The sequence below is a fragment of the Corapipo altera genome, unplaced genomic scaffold, assembly GCF_003945725.1.
Source record: "Corapipo altera isolate COAL_440 unplaced genomic scaffold, ASM394572v1 59, whole genome shotgun sequence".
Taxonomy (NCBI): domain Eukaryota; kingdom Metazoa; phylum Chordata; class Aves; order Passeriformes; family Pipridae; genus Corapipo; species Corapipo altera.
This window is the reverse complement of record NW_020884917.1, coordinates 1,437,576-1,457,944: the sequence shown is the minus strand read 5'-3', so window position 1 is coordinate 1,457,944 and position 20,369 is coordinate 1,437,576. Positions and strand designations below refer to the sequence as shown.

Here is a 20,369-nt window from a genome sequence, read left to right as displayed (position 1 = left end):
GGTTTAAAGCCCATGTTTATGGGAGGCTGAAAAGGTGTTCTGAGAGAGGATCATTTTGCATGCTCCATGCTGTTACAGTACTTGTGAATAAGCTACTATCAGTCACTTTTTTTTTCTAAGAGAGAACAATGAATTAGATAAGTCATTGATCTATCTAATGTGGCTGTTAAATTTTTATGATAATTTGACATTGCATCAAATAGCAAATACTTTGCAGAAGTGAATTTATTATACATAAGCATGTTCCAGCAGAGGAAATACAAAAGTGTATTTCATACTTGGAACAAAGAAAAGAAGCAAAAGCTATTTGTGGATCGACCCCATCACTGACTTTGAGACATAATAGAGACTGTTCAAATATAAATTGCTCAGCTTCAAATTGTGAAGGATACAATAATGGAAAAAAAAACCAACTATAAAAGAAATTGCTTCTAAGAAATTAAATTGATTCTTTTTCCCTGCATTGTCCTGCAGTATTTTTCCAACTGTTAAAATAAATGGTGGTTTTCAGCTAAGTTGGTGTTGTCTATACAAAAAGTGAATGTTTTGATCTGAGAAAAATTAAATACCAACTGAAGAAGTAAAGCAGAAGGAAAATATTGGAAGAAAAAATGACCTACTAAGTTACAGCATCTCGTTCTTGTTGGCATTTTGCTTTTCATTTACTTGCTATTTTCAGGCTTTTGATAACAGAATTAAAAATGCCACTACTTGGAAAGATCATTGCTTATTCATAATGTGGCAACATGCATATATTCTGAAAAATGCAATTCCAGAGAAACATTCTATTTATATATTACATTGTGTTGAAATCCAACGTTGTAGTTGCAAAACCAATGGATTTCTTTGAAATAAATAAGAAAAATTATGTGAAACTGCTGAAGTAGTTTTATCTTTGTGATGCTAACATCCCTAAAAGTGGTTTCTTAACAGATCCTTACCTTTTTAAGTATAAAAAAGAACAAGACCCCACAAGTTTTACAAATACATAAGGTTACTATAAGGCGTAAGTGGTATATGAATAAAAATAGTATTTTACTGGAAAAATTATTTTCTACTATGAATTTATGAATCTAATATGATTCATACTATGAATCTTCTTCAAATGCCTATCTAGCTTTTTTACCATCTCCAAGTAAGACAGTAAGATAGGCAAGGGGGGAGTGAGGCAAGAAAGAGAATTTCAGCCTACCTACTCTTTGATGAGACTGCAGTTTTACTAAGATATTTGAGGCTGCTGATATAGAATGAAAAACGTATTATGACATCATTTGCAGGTAGTCATAGAAGAATACCCGTTAAAATGCAAAGGAATGATCAGACTGAAATAATGTTATTTTAATAGAGTTCTAACAAATGCACAATATAATAAAATGCACTGGGCTTTAGCCAAGACACATTACATTTGACTACAGGCTGCAAAAGACTTACTTGGTTATTTATTTACCTTCTGGCCTGAAAAGCATTTGCTGTGTTATGTTGCAGCCAGCTTCCATAAGACATAGAAGCACATTTAGGCAAACAATATGAATAAAACTGCATATTTCTTTTGCATAGTAATGCCAAATGTATGTGTTTTATATCCTTCTCTAAAGGTTATGAAGGATGATGTCAAGGTTATTTATCATGACCATAAAGAAGAATGAGCTTATAAATCCTACTGAAATACAGTGTACCAGCTAATTGTGGGATGTTCTGTCTGTGATAAGAGCTTTTTTCCACATTGATATCTATGATGATAAAATTATTTAGTTACTTTACCAATCATTTGGGGTTTGGGGTTTTTTTAAGAAATTTTGTGTGTATAATTTCTTCTTCTCCTCCATCATCCACTTCTCACTCTCTTTAGAGCTTTCCTGCAGATAAAAAAGTGAATAAAACATTTAATTCTTTGTTGTGGATGAAGCACCTGGTGGTGGCTGTCCTGCTGACCTCGATCCATGATCTAATTGCTCTTGCATCATGTCAAAAGGATAGAGGATGGGATAGAAAAAGAAAATTGTTCTTGAAACGACAGTGAAGAAATACTTCTTATACAGTTTTGACTTGAGAACCACTGATTTCTGCAGCTTGGTGGGTTATATTAGTGTGTGCTGAGCACTTTGCTTCTCAATCAAAAAATTTCCATTAGCTGCCAGGAGGGTTTTCAGTCAAGGTAGGTGGTACGGCCTGAATGAACAATATTAGTGTCCTGTTCTGTCAGCTTGAACTATCATCTGGGTGAATGGCCTTCCTTTTTAACTCTCTCTACATTTGGAATTCGTCCTTTAAACAACAAACTGAGCTTTTTCTCTCTGGTGGCTAAGGAGAATGATTAGTCATCCAGAGGAAAAATAAAATGGTACACAAATTTATGAAATGACTTTATTAACACTCATAGTTGGTTATAAAGAGTAATTAATGTACAGAGAAGTCTCTCTTTCCACAAAACCAGTGGGAGTTTTGGCCCCACTGGCACAGAGCTGACTGTTCTCTCCCATTGAGGTTCTGCCCCCAGCTGAACACTTCTCAGCAGCCACTCTTGACTGGGAACATTTGAAGACTTCTGCCAAAATCAAGACTTTCAGCTGATATCTGAGTGGTGGGTATCATTCGTTGGCAACAAAGGATCACTAGAAACTTAATATTTCTTCATTTTTCCCTGATTTTGAATTGTTCTGTTACCCTTGGGAATAGAATGTGCCATACAATCTTTTTTTGTCCATGCAAATGTGCCATACAATCTGTATCTCCATGAATGACCTTTCCAAAGTCATTAGAAATTTGTGGGGTGTTTAAAAAAAACTATTTCTTTTTCTTTTCATATCTTAAAGCAATTTCCATACCTTTTTTTAACTTAGATTCTCAAAACACCTTGAGACAGATCTCAACTAGAGGGTTGGGAGAATTCTCTAAGTCCTATTAAGAGAGAGAGAGAGTTTGGCATGAAATGACTCGCTCAAGGTTATACAGCAAGTCAGTAGCAAAATGTGAAAAAATTACTTGTTTCCTTGAAAGAATGGTGTTCACTTTTACTGTTGGCTTTACTTTTGTGGGGTTTATAATGCAATTACTAAGAACCTTGAGGTATCAATTAATTCCCTTTTTTTTAAAAGGTAGTGTGAATTTTTTTATAATAATTGTTGTTGGCTATACATAGCATTTTAAAATGAAAGATTCCAGGAAAGCGTACATCCAACATAAAATCTTGAACCATTCAGTAATTATATTATCAGTACAGAAGAGCAGAAAAAAAAATCCAACTTGTTCTCAAACCCTCTTCATTTGTGGCAATGTGAAACCAGGCTGCTGTCAAATAACATCTCCATTTCATAGCATTCTTCACAGTGCCTTTTTTGACTGAGGAGCTGCAGTCCAGCACTAGTGTTTATTATTCCTGCAATAATGGGACTCTGATAGGAGTGTATTTCATGCCAGTGATTTACTGTCTCCATTACAGCGTGACCCGAAAGCCGTAACTCCTCTGCCAGCGACTGGGTTTTGGAAGTGCTCCAGGGCTGCAGCGCAGCTTCCAGGCCAGCTCAGATTCTCTGATCTTGTGTATTTTTCACCTGGTTCAATCATTTTTAGCTTGTGCAGAAAGTATCAGGAATGGCCTTTGTTTGGGCAAGTCTAATAAAGCTGCTGCTGCAACTAAAACATGCACTGAGCTGTTACAGTCTTCATAAGTAATTTTTCTCTTGCTTACACCATGGGTGGAAAGGCCATTTCTGAAGTGTCAGCAAATGAAAGCACCATGTGTTTGCTGTGCAACAGTATCAGTTGACACTGCTGGGATAATGTTAATTCCTTTGTTTCTGGCACAGTGCTTCATAGACCATAAACAGCATCTTCTCTGTATTTCAGTGGATAATCAATGAGGTTGTCAGCCTAGACATAAACTGTTATGCAAAATTATTTCATACAAGCTATAACTTCTTATAAAAGGAAATCAGAAATGTTACAACAGGTAACATGAACTTACAAAGAAAAAGTCAAAATAGGCACAGAAGGACCATGACACATGATAGGGCCACACTGTGAGCAGTGGCTGAAGGCTCTGGAAAGCAATCACTTGTAGAAATGTCTTGAGGCATCTGACTTGGGGTCTGATCATGGATCCAGGGTGAAGGGGATGGGCGAGTCCCTCATGATGTGCCAAAAGAGGGAGTGACAGGATGGCTGTCTCAACCCAGTGGGGGCTGGAGGCCACCCCACAGCTTCTCACTATATTTCCTCCATCCCTGCAGGCCCCTGGGAGCTTAAATGTGTGGGAAGGGGACGTGTGGGGAGGCATCTGGATACCACCTGGCCCTTACAGACCTGCGGACTTAAAGAAACCTGTCTGCTGCACAGGATTTTAGGTTTTGCATGAAGAGTAGTTGGTAGTCATTTGCACGTGTGTCTTGTGAAGCTCAGGTGCTCATTTCCAGGGGCACTCACCCATTTTCTTCCCCCAGCACCCCTGCAACATGTTCTCCGAAAATAAACATCTTGTTGCACTGATAATAGTGTTCAGAAAGGCAGTATGCACTAGCTCATTTTTGAGTAATGGACAAAATAAAATCCATGTTGTTTTTCTCTGTTTGTACCACATACTGAATTTTACTTCAGAAACAAGTTAAAAACCAGCGAAGTTTGAAGGCCATGAAAAGTCTTTACAGTAGCTTAGTTCAGCCCCCATTACACATCTTCAGGTTTTACATTAAGTACAGCTCTTTAAACATAGCTCTGAGAGTTCAGCTTCTTTGCTTCATTCAGTAAGTGTTTGGCATATGTGATATCACATGTTATCTACACAGCTGAGTGGTATTAGTATACTTTTTTTGATATAGAAATTGCTGATCTTAGGACAGAGAAGATATAAACAGCCAGTAAGCAAACAAATGCTTGGTCTTCATACTGGAGGATGTTCATCAGAAGACCCAGGTGATGCGTCAGAATGTCATTTTCCCTTTGCCTGGTGTTATCCCTCTTTTGGGTGTATAGTAATTGCTTCTGACATGGACTTTTTAGCCCTGTGGCTTTGGTCTAGCAGGTCTATGACACTCCAGATAGGTTCTCCCTATGACTGTGGTTCAAACTAATTAATTTATTCTGTCAGTTTTTTACACCATGCCAACTCGCAAATATTAGTATGTGCTACAGTTTGGTGTTGCATTGAGGGGCTTATCTAAGCATCAAATAAGTGAAGTAATCTCTGTAGACTGTGAATTCCTGAAATCAATAGCTTCCTTTCAGCAGAGTTTAAACTACTTTCTATTATGTGGAGCCTGACGCCATAACAGAGAGATGCTTAAGATGCTGATTGAGCTGATCTTTGAGCAGTGGGTAACATAACAAGATATCTTTCTGAGTACAGGGGACAAGGAAGCACATGGTACTTTATTTCTAAGAGAAAAATCTATTGCTGAGGTTGACCCAAAAGCAATTAGTGGTTCATTTAATTGAATTTGTGAATTCACCTGTGCAGTCTATTAAAATATTATACAGTTTAGGGTCAATTTAGTACCACTAGCAGAAGGGTTGTAGAGATTTATAATGGATTACCTTCTGTCTACCCAAGTGGATGTTTGATCTTAAGTGAAATAGCAGTGCATCCTGGTAGTTCAGCCAGAAATACCACCCCATGGGAAAGCTGAACTTTTCCCACTACTGATGTGGCTACTCTCTTTCCAAAATCATTAAGCTGTTCTATTTCTGAGCATAAATGGGAGCAAATAAACAGGTCATTGTCCTGAATCCAAACAGCTGGATTTTTCACCATTTTCAAAGCAAAACTAAATTGATGTCTTGTGTAAATTGTGTAAAAGTAGTCTTTTCAGTAAACTGAACTGAAAGAGCTTTGGTTCTGCTTCTGAGACTTTACTTTGTTTAAAAGGTATCTTCTGTCACGACCAAAATCATACCAGTATATAGTGCTTTTCTTCTCCCTGCCCCATTGTGGGCTACTTTGGGTAAAACTTTCCTACTGTCAGGAAACAAAGAAGAGCTAGATTTCTATAAGAGTTACCAAGAGTTACCAAGCTAGAATAAGTACCCTTGGCTGTGCCTTTTTTCTACTTTGAAGGGCACCACTGGAAAACTCCAAGGGAATTCATAAGAGGATATTTATTACATACATGGTAGTGCATACCCACAAACTATACTTCAAGTTCTGTTACATTTCCTTCCTAATGGAACATAATTCACAGTAAATAGATATCTGGATCCTCTCTGTATGTGAGGAACACTGTGCAAGGTTCAGAATTTATTATAACCTTCTGTATTGATATGCATTTCAGAGCCCATCAAGAAAAAAAATGCAGAGATCAGCTAGAATAGAGAAGACATTCAGCAAAGATGCTCAGCACATACATTTAGTAAAATCATGTTTTGTAGGTTTATAAAGATTTGCAGTGGGAATGTTTCCCTCTTTCTTTGTGGCTTTCTCTCCCACTTTCCAAGGTCCATGTATAATACAGACCAAGGCCATCTCTCCACATGAGGCATGATGATGCTGGCGTGGCAGAGTACTGTGCTGGATTGCACAGCTTTGTGCTGCAGAGCCTTGTGCACATCCAAAAAGTTCTAGGATCCCAACGTGGGGAACTTTACATAAATAAAAAGCAGCTCTTCATCCGTCTGAAACCTGCTTAGGGCTGCGAGACCAAACACATGATCTGTTTTTCTGCTATATCAGGCTGTCATTTTGTCTTTCTAAGTGATGCTACAAGAATGTATAAAAAATAGATGGTAGAATTAAGTGGAGCTGGAGCTCTCCAGCAATGCAATAACTTTTTGTGCTGTTAGAAATGCTGTGGCCCTGTAAGCTACTCTGTAAATCTTTTACTGATAGGTATGGAAAGTAGAAAAGGGAGAGAAAGAGTAGATAAAAAGCTATATTTGGCAATGTGTCTGCTTCTACAAGTAGTTCATCAGATGCATGCTAGCCAGGTCAACATGGATTATAATCTGAATCAAACTGTTTATTTGTTTGTCTTGTAATACTGCCTAGGGAGCAGCCACAACTCTGCACCTGCAGGTAATGTAGTAAGAGCAAAAAGGCTTAAAAACCAGATAACCTAATTACACTGATTAATGTAATTATGTGCTATTTAACTCATTTGTTACTTATGCAGCACAGGTTTTCCCTCTATACATTTGTTACTTTTCCACAGTTTTTCCCTCTATACAATTTGTTATTGCTTGTTTTCTTCTAGATTCATAGAATAATCAATTTCAACTTGTTGAGTACTCATTAATGGTACCTTGTGTCATAAATATGCTTGAAAATAATGTTCTTTACATCTTTTCACCCAGGTGATAAAGAGCTTCTTCTGTAGTAGCACATAATTTTCAGTAGAGAAATGGTATTATTTTCATCAGTATGTGGCATGTTTCTGCCACAACCATGGGAAGTAAGCCCTGAAATCAAAATGAGTAACTCAGGATTAAATTCCTGTATCTTTTTACTAATAAAGAAATAACAAAACATAAAGAGCAAGTAGTTGATGTTAAATATATCTCTGGTGAATAACACACAAGATATAGGGCAACATCTGTGAGATTTTTGGTATACCATGTGCTAGTTATATACATTTTTAAAATGTTTAAGTAACCTGGGTAGGCAATTGCACAGTTACTGTGTGTATGTTCAATGTTAATGATTTGTATACTGCAAGGTATCTGTGCTAGAATGGGTTCATCCGAGTGGTCTCGTAATCATGGTCTTCATCTCAAGTCAGCACGTTATGTGGTCTAGGCAGCAAATGGTTAAAACCAGTTGAAGTAAAAAAGGGCCTATAAGTTGTCTTTTTTGAAGTCTTTCATTACAGAAGTGCTTGAGGGTAAGTTGCCAGCAGGAAATTGTTGCATCAGATCTGAAAGCAATAATATAAATGTTGCTATTAGGTAATGATAATACTATATACTGTAATATTTATATGACTTTGCACTAGCTTATGTGCTGAAAATTAGAACAATGCAAAGTAGTTGCATTGTACATTTCCTTTTTTTAAATAATGTGACTATAATAATCTTTTCTTTTTCTCCCCTCTGTGTTATAGGGAGAAAATTGAATTTTAGTCATGAGAAAAAAGACATATTTCATTATGCAGTCATTACACTCCCCAGGAACAGGTTTATAGCAGGCTCAAATACACAGGGAGACAAAGTATAATGACCTAACATCAGAGAGTATCAGTGTGTAGAGCCTCGTGGGACATGCATGGGAAAGAACATGTGTACAGTCATAGAAGTCGATCTGTATTGTTTTAGCATTGATGGGATGCAAGCTCGTGGTAAATTTGCATGAGGTGACTTGCACAGCCATTACTTGTGGAATGTTTTAAAAAAAAATGCAGGACTTCAGCAAGGTGCCTTGTTGGGGGGGGTGGTATTTTTTAATTCTTTCAGGATCTAGTATCCGTCAGTTATTTATGGAGTTAAAGAAGGATGGTGCTGAAGCTGCTAAATCTGAAGCTGCTGAAGCACAATCATATTCATGGCTCTTTGTTCCTGTCATTCAGAACTGGTGAGTGGGAGGCTATTAGCTTCTGCATGAAGATCCACAGAATATATAAAAATGTGAATGAAATCACTAAACTGTTAACAACAATGGTTACAGTGTTCAAATAGAAATATGGTCTTGTTGTAATTGTTTCTTAGATTATAAGGATTTTTCAGAATTGCAGCTATTCACTGAATATTCCATGAATACTTTATTGAAGTAAGAGAGAGTGAACATTGTGGTCAGATAGGAACCTTGTCTGTGATATGGTCTACAGGTAGCATTCAAATGCATGAACTCTGGCTTTTGTACAGCTTTTCTGCTAACTATGGAAAGTGTGTGTGCATGTGTGAGTTTTTACTATAAAATTTTTGAAGGAAATATTCCTAATGGTTTTGTCTAACTACTTTTTTAAAGGAGAGATGGATGAAAAACGTGCATAATGCAATTATTTTAAGCATTTAAGCTGGTCTCTAGCTGAGTCCTGAGGATGTTTCCACTTTGTCACAGGTGACAGTCACTGCTCACTGCCAGCTTGTGAAATGTGGCTATTACATTGATTCAGGCTGGATAAGCACTAGTAGAGAAAGGATATTCTCAAACAAGAAAGGAAAGGGAAAATGAGGGGAATAGAAAATCCATTCTTGTATAGCCGATCATATAAGTATCTAATGCAATTAATTTTCACATTATGCCTCTTAGTTTTGTGCCTTATGCTGGGTGTGGAGGGGACTTAAATGTTGTATGTTTATCATTCTAATATGATTGCAAAGACAGAAACAGTATACCTTAGTTCTGTGTGAAAACCAAGAAGCTGTTTTAGTCGTGATTGAGATTTGATCAGTTTCCACCCATTTTCTCCCACTTCATGTTTAATGTGAAAATCCCAAAAATAAAGTGTTTTGAAATGACCTGTCAGGTTTGTAGCCTCGAAACTCCTTGTACATATTACTAATGCAGAGCTCTCAGTACTCTTAGGAAATACGTTGACATGTATATCACGGGTAGTTTTTAGGGAACCCCCAGTAAACAGCTCAGACCTCATATAATTGATCCTGGTTTGGTTAGAACTGAACACAGACACTTCCAAAAGATTAGTAATGCATTTTCTAATAATTCTGATTTGATAATTTTTGTAGAAAAATCCAGATGTGCTTTGATTCCCAGATCATCCCCAAACCCTTAAAGTACTTTCCCACTTTCTCCTCACACATCTAAGAAGCTTCTCTTTCCTGCCTCTGTTTTCCTTTCTTTCTTTTTTATGACACAATCTTGTTATTTACAGGCTTTTTTTTTTCCAGAAACGTAATTTTTTTAAACCTTTATCATCATTCCTGTCTGAAAATGTTGCTTTTGAAGGGGACTGTTCCCTTTTCTCTGTCCCTGGGATACCATGTTGCTTTGCTCAGCTCAGTATGACTTTTTCCACCAACTTCAAGGGACAGGCATTAACCTGCCAACCCCAGGAAAGGTGGTTGGAAGTGTCTTGGTGGCTCTGGAGCAATAGTCCCTGGTACAGCACAAACACGATGTTTCCATGTGTCCTTTTCATTCGTTCTCTTGCTACCATACAAGAAAGGAAGCCAAATTCCCCACTGCCATGTAAATAGGATATTAGACACTGCAGAGAGGCTTTGAAATGTTAATACCCCTCTAATGCAGACGGCTGACAAAGAGTTACAGTTTTGTTTAGGTTGTGACTCAGGCTGTTGCAACAGGTCCTGGCAGAATTAAAACAGCTGGGAGCAGCCTGCAGGTTGCTGGATAGTATATGTGTCACATTTTGCATGATTTTGGGGTTATCTTAACTGGCGTTTTAGATGGGATAAAACTACCTGGGGAGTGACTTTGAGAGACAGCAGCTGTTCTGAAGAGTGGCAGCGTAGCCCTGTGCTCAGCTCACGGATGCCAGCTGCCAGCTTGTCTGTCAGCCCACAGCAGCCAAGTGACCGACAGCAGGGTCTCAGCTACCATAGCCTCCGTTGCAAAGGCACAGGAGCATAAGTGCTGCCCCTCCCTGGCCTCCAGCAGGGGTGGATGGGCTCCTGCCACTTCTCACTACTGCAGGATACTGGAAGTGGTGGTTTTCCACCCCAGACCAGAGGGACACATGGTCCTCTGGTGAAGGGATCCTTGGCTCTCTGGTGAAAGGATGCTTGGTACTCAAGAGAAGGGAGACTTGGTCTCCAGGCAAGTAGACAGGAGGGGGACAGGAGTGACCAGGATTTGGCCAGGCCCACTGAGAGGAGCTAGAGGGCAACAGGCCAGGGTTAAGGAAGGGGCATCTCTCTCAGCAGAAGCCTCAGCTGGGAGGAGAGACCCTGGCCATGGATGTTCTTCTGCCTTCTCTTCCACCACTTTTCTCAGGAAAAAGATTTTTTTCCCTTCCCTTTTGTTCTTTGATGACTCTTTCACTGACTCCTACATGCCAGCCTTTCATTTTAATGATAGCATAGCAGTGAAACTGAGTCACACCAAGGCCTGAAGGTTTCCATCTTTTATCTGTAATGAAATGTAAAGAAAACCTGCCAAGGTATGACATGGTCTCAGTATCCCTGAGAGACAGACTTGGGCACTGTGCTCTGGGAATCTTAAGTGTTCAGACCAACTGTGCTTTCAAAAGCAATGAATTGTTTTGATTAATTTTTTTCTCTCTTCAATTTCCCATAGAAATTGGGAAGATTGACCAAGATATATATAAATACAACACCCCAGGATTCACGGGCTGTCTATCTAGAGTACAGTTCAACCAGATTGCTCCACTCAAAGCAGCTCTGAGACCTACCAACGCCTCCTCTCACGTTCACATCAAAGGAGAACTGGTGGAATCCAACTGCGGGGCATCTCCCCTCACCATCCCACCAATGTCGGCCGCTACTGACCCATGGCACTTAGACTCAGGTAAGCTGGGATTCACATCACATTAACTAAGTGGAGAGTTCAGAGAAGAAATCCATCTGCCTTCCTCTGTAAAGAGAAACAAAAGAGAGAGCAAGTGATTGATGGGTTACAGTACTAAATGCAGAGGTGGAATGACAGAGATTTGCCACCACTTCTAAATGCAGTTACAGTATTTTCATTGCCATTTTTTTTTCATATTATGCTTTATTTTTCTTTTCTGTAAATCTGAGACTATTTGAATGTTGAGTTTTGACCTAGCTGCTGTGATAGCACTTTCTGTCTAGTATTGGGTGTGTAGTCAGCAAAAGGTTGCAAGTACATATAACTAAGTTACAGTAGCATTTTTCATGTGTATTCCTAATAAATGAGTATATTGCAGTCAGCTTCATACCAAAACAGTAAATCTGATTTTAGGCATAAATACATTTATGCAAAGTGCTGATTTGTTTTCTGAAATGTCTGCTTTCCTTAGGCCATGTTTAATGGGAAATTCCATTAGTCATGGTGGCATTCATCTTGTGCTGAAAATGCTGGAAAGACAAAACAGTTTGCTGATCCCAGCAACCTCCTTCTGCTTTGCGACAGACAGCTCTTGAAAATATATATTGTGCCTAACTTTAGAGAGCTTTTTTTCTCTTCTGATTCTTGAGTGTCAGGTTCCCTTTAGATTTATAGGGTCAGGTGTACATTGATGACTCTTGTATTTTGTCCTCATTCTGATTTCACTTGTAAAGTGTAAATTAGAACCTGTTTGGGCAAAGCTGATGGGTTTGCAGTGGTATAAAATTAAAATTCTAGAGGAAAAACTTGGTCCATAATGATTTTGATACCGATTAGTCTTTGCCTGTTGTGTTTGGGGATGCATCCATATGCCAGTTTTTATAGGAGAGTGGGCAGGTATATATGTCTTTCTCAGAAGTATGTATCAAGGCCATACCTTTGGGGTTTGTTTTTTTGTGATTTTTGTGGGGATTTTGGTTGAGGTCTTTTTTCTTGTAATGTTGAGGAACTCCTTGCAGCACTTCCTTTCAGCTCTTCTTCAGCAGAGAAATTGGGCAGGGGGTTGTAAGAAGAAACAGACATTCCAAAGCTGAGAGTCCCAAACACTAACATAAGCAGTATCATGCTCTAAAACCTGTCATTCCCACCTTGCTGCCATGCCATGCCATTGTAAGATTTCAGTATGCCTCTTCTCCATTTATAACATGCTATTTTTTACTTTTATTTTTTTCATCACAAATTAGTAGTCCCTTTTTTTTCTGAAATTATTAGATCAATTTTTACCCAAAGGTTATGAACTGTGCTGCTCTTTCTATAAAAGCATATTTCTGAAGGATTCCTCACTGGATCATGTCTTTAAAAAGTATGCCATAAACTTCTTGAGGACGTACTGCTGCTGTGAATCTTGTGCGTGTAATGGGTTTTGGTTGTTAATTTTTGTTCGTTGCTTTTCCTTACACTTCTTTTGACTGCAAGCTAGTACAAGATAATGGTGGGATTTATTCACGATATTTACACTGTTCCTAATAGTTCCTGCAGTTCAAAGAAAAAGTTCCTGTTTGTCCTTGCCACATGCTATTATGCTTGACCTTGTGTTGGCTCAGTTTTGTCTTGTAAACTTTGTTGACCTGACAGATTACAATTTATACTTTTTCTTCTGGATTAATTGTAGTACTCAATCACAGAGACAGCATGAAGGATATCAGGGGACATGTAGCGTGCTATTACGTTGGCTCAATCTGTCTGTTAACTTCTGCCGGTAAAAAATAAGTCTCATTGCCACAGCCAGACTTAACTGTTTCAAGTCATGGGCAGACAGAGTGCAAGTGACCCAGCTTCATTTTTGGTGATGATTAGCTTTAGTAAGACTGTGATCTAGGACCCGTCCTTTTTTCCTCTCCAGTGATCCACAGCAGTAGAGAGAAAAGATCATATTGCTTCAAAGACTTCTAGTGAGGAACACTAGAAGAAAGCAACAATATCAGGTGAGGTATGGTAGGCAGAAATCTCACAGCAAGGGAGTGATGTTTCACTGGTTCAGGAGTGAGAGGATATTCAGGTGTTGGTGAGCAATACCTGACTTTCACTCTGAGCGACATTTCCATTATACAAAGAGGAGGTATCACAGCAACTCATTTATCAGTATCAGCAAGAACAACTCGGTCTTTGTAAAAGTATCTGTGGTGGTCTGACATAGCTAGTTCTGTTTTAGTCACAGAAAAAAATATATACTGTAGACTGTGTAACTTGAGTCATCAAAGTCATAACATGTAAGTCATCAAAATGGTCTTGATGAAATTAAAACGTTCGGGCTTAGTGTCACTTTGCATTAGTAAACTGGCAGTTTTCAGTGAGGATTTTTTTTACATTTCTGAAACTCTGATGAAGACTTCCTAACACAAATCATGTCGAGAGAGAAAATGGAAGAATCCAAGTAAGTACTGGTTCCCATTGGTACCAGAACTGGAATAGTCTCAGTACTCTCAGTGTGAATTTGCTCTTTCACTAAACTGGCTGAAGGGACAAAGATAAAAAGCCCTTTTGAAATTCACAAAAACACTTGTAGTGATGCTAAAGCAAAAACCACTCACACTTTGCCACAACACAATGGTTGCAAAGAACATGGCTTTGAAAGCAGCAGTTACTAAGTGAAGGGTTTCTCATTTCAAACATGCTTTTATCTGTAATCTTTATTGTTATTTTACCTATTTAATTTTAAATAGTTCTTAACTAAACATGAGAGTTGAGGATCAGGGGTTCATAGTGAAAAGCAGAAATCAGGAAAATTTTTGTGGGAATTATCATATGGTTTAAATCTCATTCAATGACATACTCTGCATGCATCCTTATTCATATTTTGAGTTAAGCATATGCTTGTAGATTTGCTTCTCAAATACTGTGGAATTGAACTTTGAGGATTGAAAAATGTTGTAGAAGTGGATCAAAGATAAGTGTCTAAATAGAATAGATACACCAGACAGCAAATGTAATGATCATTTCACCTCTAGACTGCAGTGCTGGATCAGACCTTGCAGATAATTAGTAGAAGTTAAGCAGGTTCTGCCTGACAAGTGACCTATATGAAATGTTTGCTTTAAGCTCTTTTATGTAGTTACTGCGTGGACAACTCCTACTAGCTGCAAAACATTTTGGATGCCCTATCAGAAAGGCTAAAGGGAAAATCATAATGACACACACCAGTCACTTGGCAGTTTACCTTTAAAGACTAGTTCAGGGATTTATCCATAAGAAACCTTGTTGATTTGCTCCCCAGACAAATGAGCTGTACAGCTTCTCGATTCACTGTCTTGCACTTCCTATTAGCCCTACATTCCTATACATTTCACATTTTCAATATTAGTTCTTTTTAAATTTCTTTGTTACTGTAGAAATCCCGCTTCCTTCCCTCTCCACCTCTGGCTGGCATTTTGCCATGCTGCTGGGACATTATCTTAAACCATGATCTTGTTCAGCTTGTGAGTGCTCTCACAATGCATAGACTTTTCCTGTTGCTATGGTGATCCTTTCTTGGTGGTGATGAAGCGCGGGAATTCAACAAGTCATTCTTTTCTAAAATGTGACTTTCTGGTGACTTAAAAGAAAAATCAATAATCAAATCCAAGTAGATCATCAATATGGTTTTCCTTCCATCAGCATTATCTCAGTTCATGTCAGACAATCCAATTTACCTTGGATACAACAAAAGGAGTGTAGAAAAGAGGCTAAAAAGAGCCTGATCACTGAACATATTATTTAAAAATGACATGTCCTGCCTTTATGTATTGTCCAAACCCACCAAATTACCTGTCTGACATACATTTCAAAAGTTATAATTCCATGCCATTAACTATATTAGCATGCACTTCAGTATCTATTACTGTTGCATATGTAAAAAAAAAAGATAATCATCAAGAGTGTTTTAATATCTCTCCGTTCAAATTAGCTAGGATATATGTCACTGATAACTGACACCTTGTTCATTGTAGAAAAGCAAACAAAAGCCCAAACATGATTATTTTTGTCATAAAAAAATTCCATATCTAAAATGCCTTGTACTTAAAATCAGAACATGAATATTACTGGGGTGACGTTCAGTTTGTGGGTGTTTTAATCTAAGATAAATATTCTGAAGTTTACTAGTGAAATTTAACTTCCAAATTTTTCTTATTTATATAAAAAGGATAAAAGAAATCTATTAGATGTGTATACCTCTCCATTTTAGGTAAAACGTACTTGTCAAACTACCCAACCTTGAATTTCCTAAAAGCAGGAGATCCCAGAAGAGGCAAGGTACATACAATAGTTGGCAAACCATGCTTTAGCACCTCTAAGCTGTCATGGCACTATATATCTGCAAGATGCATTGAGTATGAACAGAAAGGCATCTAGAGTATTAGAATGGCATCTAGGGTGTTTAACATGGGATTTAGTTAAACCTATAATAGCTTCAACATATTACAAATTAAATGGAGCAGGATTAAATGCTACATCTACAGTGTTTTTCCAAGTGGTGTGTCTTTTTTTTGACTGTGCATATTTAAACCCTAAATGCTCTTTATTTTTTATAGAAGGTGAAAACTCTTATCTTTTAAGATTCAACAGCTTACTTTGAAACCTATATTGAGCATGTCTGGCAAAAACATTGTAGGAAGACATATACTGGTTTTGTCAAGATTTAAAGAGCTGCTTGAAGGATTCTCTCCCTTTTTGTTACAAATTCATGCCTCTTCCTTTGACAAGTGATGTCAGGAGATGAGAGCAACAGCACTGAATACTGGCCATATGATCTGTACAGACCTAGTTGGCCAGCTAATTTCTTTGTGAAGTGAAAGACCACAGCCAACTTCTGGCCTAAGAGGAAGTGTCACTCCTGTGTTACAGGGGACAGTGCTGAAGGTCACCTTCCAGGTTCAGATGCTGTCAGCTGGATTGCCATCTCACCCTTTGGTACCCACTGGTACTCATATCTCAGAAGGCAGAGCAGCAGCATCTGAGCAGAAGGCTGTGTCAGATGTGTTCTGGTATGGATGCAGCTAGGAAGATGGGAAATAACTTTTGCTCTTGTCAAGGGCTTGTTACAAATTATGCAGTGGGAAGGAAGGATCAAAGGAAGGGTGGAGATGCAGCTCTCAAAGTGCTCTTAGGACACAAACACATGAGCAACGTGCTCTTCTCCTGGTCACAGGCATTGAAAGAGTCCTGTACGTATCAATGAATCCAAGAGCAGGAGGACTAAAGTCAATGGTAATGTGTGACATAACACTCATTCTCTCTTTTAAAGGGTGGCAGGGGAGCAGGGTTCATTGAAGGGGCATGCGAGTCCAGGCCAGAGGGACAGAGGAGGCACACCACTTTTGTTCATGATGCAGCCTTACACATTTAAATTTGATCTCCTAGTGTTAGCAAAATTAGAAATAGATATGAAGGTAGTTGCTAGAATAAAATAACACTCCTTCTTTTTTCAAGCATAGTAAACAGGATTATCTTACCTATACTGCAATCAGAGAATGATGCCAGATTTTCAGGGTTACTGATTACTCGAGGTGATTGGTTTGGTGTTTTTAATTAACATAGCATGTAAACATTGTGAGGCTGTTTGTCTGCCAGTAAGCTAGTTTAATATTTATACTCATTATAAAGAGACCAAAGAAGCACTTGCAACCTGCCCTGCAGGCCAACAGGTTCTTCCACTGCCAGCTTTTAGGGGATTTCTGTGATTGTTTACTCTGCTGAGCGTGACCAGGGTTCATCCCCAATGCTCCCAATGTAAATATTTTCTCAGACGTCCATGGCCTTGACCTGAGTTGTTTTCAAACAGGAAGGTGGCATTTTTGTCAGACAGTCAGGGATTAAGTCTAGCAAAACTCATAGCTCAGTTTCTAAGCACCAAGTTGTTTCTTGCGGACAAGAGGGTAAGTGGCAAACATTTAGATGCAACAGTTTCTATTTTTCTCCTCCCAGTCGAGCAGCTAACTAGGAAGAGCATCTGTTTGAAATTTGGCACAATCAGTGCTTCATCTTTAAAGGGCTTAATTATGGTGCTTGAATTACTGTAAATCTCTCTATTGATTTGGAATAAAAATGCCTCCCTCAGTCTCTTCTAGCTCGTCACACAATTATGCATCGCTTTTTCTTATCTTTAAGACTATATAATTTCAGTGTGAAATTTCTGACACTCTGTCTAGTGTATCAGACAGTTGACAGACTGCCAAGCTTGTGAATTCTTCTGGCATTCATTGAGAAACCAGTACTGTAGCTATGTCATGAGCAGTGATTTGAATGTTAATGCTGCTACCTAATGTCAAGACAAGGTGCTAATATTAAAAAGAGAGCCTTTTCCATCCTTTGCAAAGACTATATTTTTTTTACACAAGTACTAGTCTTAACTAGGAACATAGGGATGACATAAATTACGGGGGAAATGGACTAGAGAAGGAAGCGTTTAGGTGCCTGAGCACTTCATGTGACTGCTTTCTTTTTCCTTTCCTTAGGCAGAAAAGCACTTCATGCTGGGGTTTTTTAAATTTAAACTCTCCAATCCGACCCATTTCTCATCCTCAATCCAAGCCTTTCTCCTTTTTTGTAGCTCTCATATGTTTACAGGCTTTTTTGGTATTCTTGATTACTGGGATGGAATTTTTTTTTGGGGAGGGGGGGTTGGTTTGTTTCTTTCACATATTCCCTCTGGGTCCATTATCAGTGATTAGCCAGGCTTTGACCAGCACTTAACTCTACTGTTCCTTTGAGAGCACCAAAGCGTTTCATATTCTACATTAATTATAAAAGGAAGTATTTGTGTATCTTCCTTAACAGGCGAAATGTAAGCGCTGCTCATAAAATTTTCATGAAAGTGATAGCTTAGGCCAGCATGACTAATACACTAGCAGTTCTTGTCTGGAGTCATAGTGAGACTCGGTGTCAGACAGATGTTACTACCAGGAATTAAAGTACAGATGAGTTTAGGTCTTCGATGGATGAGGGTGCTCTAATCTGCTGCAAGTCAGTTGGAAATCTGGCAGAGCAAATCTTCAAAATACTACTTTTGAAATGCCAGTTGCTGAAGTTCAACTGCAGATAAACAAAATCCAAAAGTGACTCTGAATGTCTGCTCTTCTTTTAAAATAAGGAATAAAGTTCTGCAGTATACAAACACCAAATACTAAGATTATAAAGTGCCTTGCCTTCCCACTGCTTTTTAGAATTACTTGCTTGTGTACAAAAGAAAATGTGAAATGGCCATACAAAGGGAGAAGCAGGGGAGAATCACCTGACCCATCCCAAAAGACAGTGCAGGAATGTTTTCCCTGTTTTGTATTTCATCCAGGACTGACTGGAGGAGTTCAAGCTGCAAGGATGGGTTTCTTAATAAGGCACAAGTTTTTCTGTCCCTTTACTAGGAAGATTGCTTTTCAAGACTGAAAGAAAAGACTATTGTACTACTCATTTCGTAAAACTACATTTCCTTCTCTCCTTAAGAGTATGGACAGCAAATTTCACCTACAGAAGGAAATTAAAGGGCAAATAACACAGTGATTCAGAAACAGCTATCTTGACTGATTGGGTTGTGGACTCTGGTGTCTAGTGTTGAGAATTTGTATTGTCCCAGTTCATTGGCCACTGAGCATTCACTTAATTTCCTCCCAGCACAGCTATTGTTCATTGTTGACGTTTCCATTGTTCACTCTAAAATTCATGCTTTTTTCACAGAAACATCCAACAACATTTTTTTCTATAATCTCCACTTACTTTCCTACACTGTCCCAGGCTTTTGCATACAGAAGGGCTGTTCAGAGGACAATGTGTCTATTAAGCCATCATTTCAGAGGATTTTTTACTTTATACTCATTTCGCATTGGAATAAAAAGACAGGAACGGAGAGCCTTCACATCAAAAATGTAAAAACACAGGTTTTGTGTTTTCCATCACCTTTGTGCATGTCTCTCTCTCTCTCAGCAGAACTCACCAGTAGCTGCCATAAAAACCACTTGAGATTCAGTGAAAAATTCTTACAGAAAAAAATGTAACCTTTTAAAATATTTTTGATCTAACAGAACATAACTGACAAAACTTAGTTTAAGTAATTGATCCAAATATCACTCATGCATTGGAGGATTTTTTGTCAGTAATGTTGGGTTTTGGTCCCTATCCCCCCCCAGTCAATAAGGTTGTGAATGATTAAAGAAGTTACTGAATTTTGATCCGACATTGAAATTTTCGTTTTCCAAATAATTTGCATTATTGGCAAGAGGGAGAAGAAGAAGACATTTTTTAAGTGAAAAGCCCTAATTTTTCCTCTAAGCTGCACGTCTGTTCTGGTAGTTACAAAATTGCTATGTGGGTGCACTTTTTCCAATATCCTGTAACTCATACCAAAAAAAATTATTAAGTCTGTGCCTGTGAAGACTTCTATTTCTGCAAAGACAGAGAAATGGTTCATAGTAGGGATAAACTTGTAACCCTCCAACACTATGATTGAAACATCACTAAAAATTCAAGGAGTGATGATTGGCCCTGTATAGTATGCTAGAACAAAAATTACCTTTTACAAACAATATGGTTAATAATATCTTTTAAATAGTTTGTGTTGGGGTAAGTGTGAGGTTGTTTTTTTTTAAACTTGGACATGTTTAATATTAAAAATAACTTCAGCCGAATTCTTGGTTCTATACTTAACCTGATGTCGGTAGGACTTTAAGTCTGTTAACAGAGTATAATCAGAATCTGCTCTCAAATCCCTAGAAAAGCACAAGTAGGGATAGTTTTCATCCTTACTAAGTTTTCAGCTTGGAGAAGTAGGAAAAAAATAGATGTAGGAATAAGGAGTTATAGTTCACATCTTGGCTTTTATTTTGTTCTCTTACTGTTCTAATCAAAGTATTGATTGCTGGGGGTTTTATATACCTTGTGATCACCAGATCCAATGGTTCTGGTTGCTTCTCTACTTCATATTTATGTGAAAATCTAATTTGTCTTAATAATCAGAGAATACTACTTAAAA

The 20,369-nt window shown here is 38.2% G+C and overlaps 1 protein-coding gene across 3 annotated transcripts in view; it reads left to right on the top strand.

The window, feature by feature from the left end:
• The window catches only part of CNTNAP2 (contactin associated protein like 2), a 1,017,942-nt gene that overhangs the window by 985,935 nt on the left and 11,638 nt on the right, over positions 1 to 20,369 (top strand). For all 3 annotated transcript variants that reach the window (XM_027655885.1, XM_027655886.1, XM_027655887.1), the window contains one exon: positions 11,141 to 11,371. In XM_027655885.1, the coding sequence (XP_027511686.1) occupies positions 11,141 to 11,371 (231 nt within the window). The remainder of the gene's footprint in view (positions 1 to 11,140; positions 11,372 to 20,369) is intronic.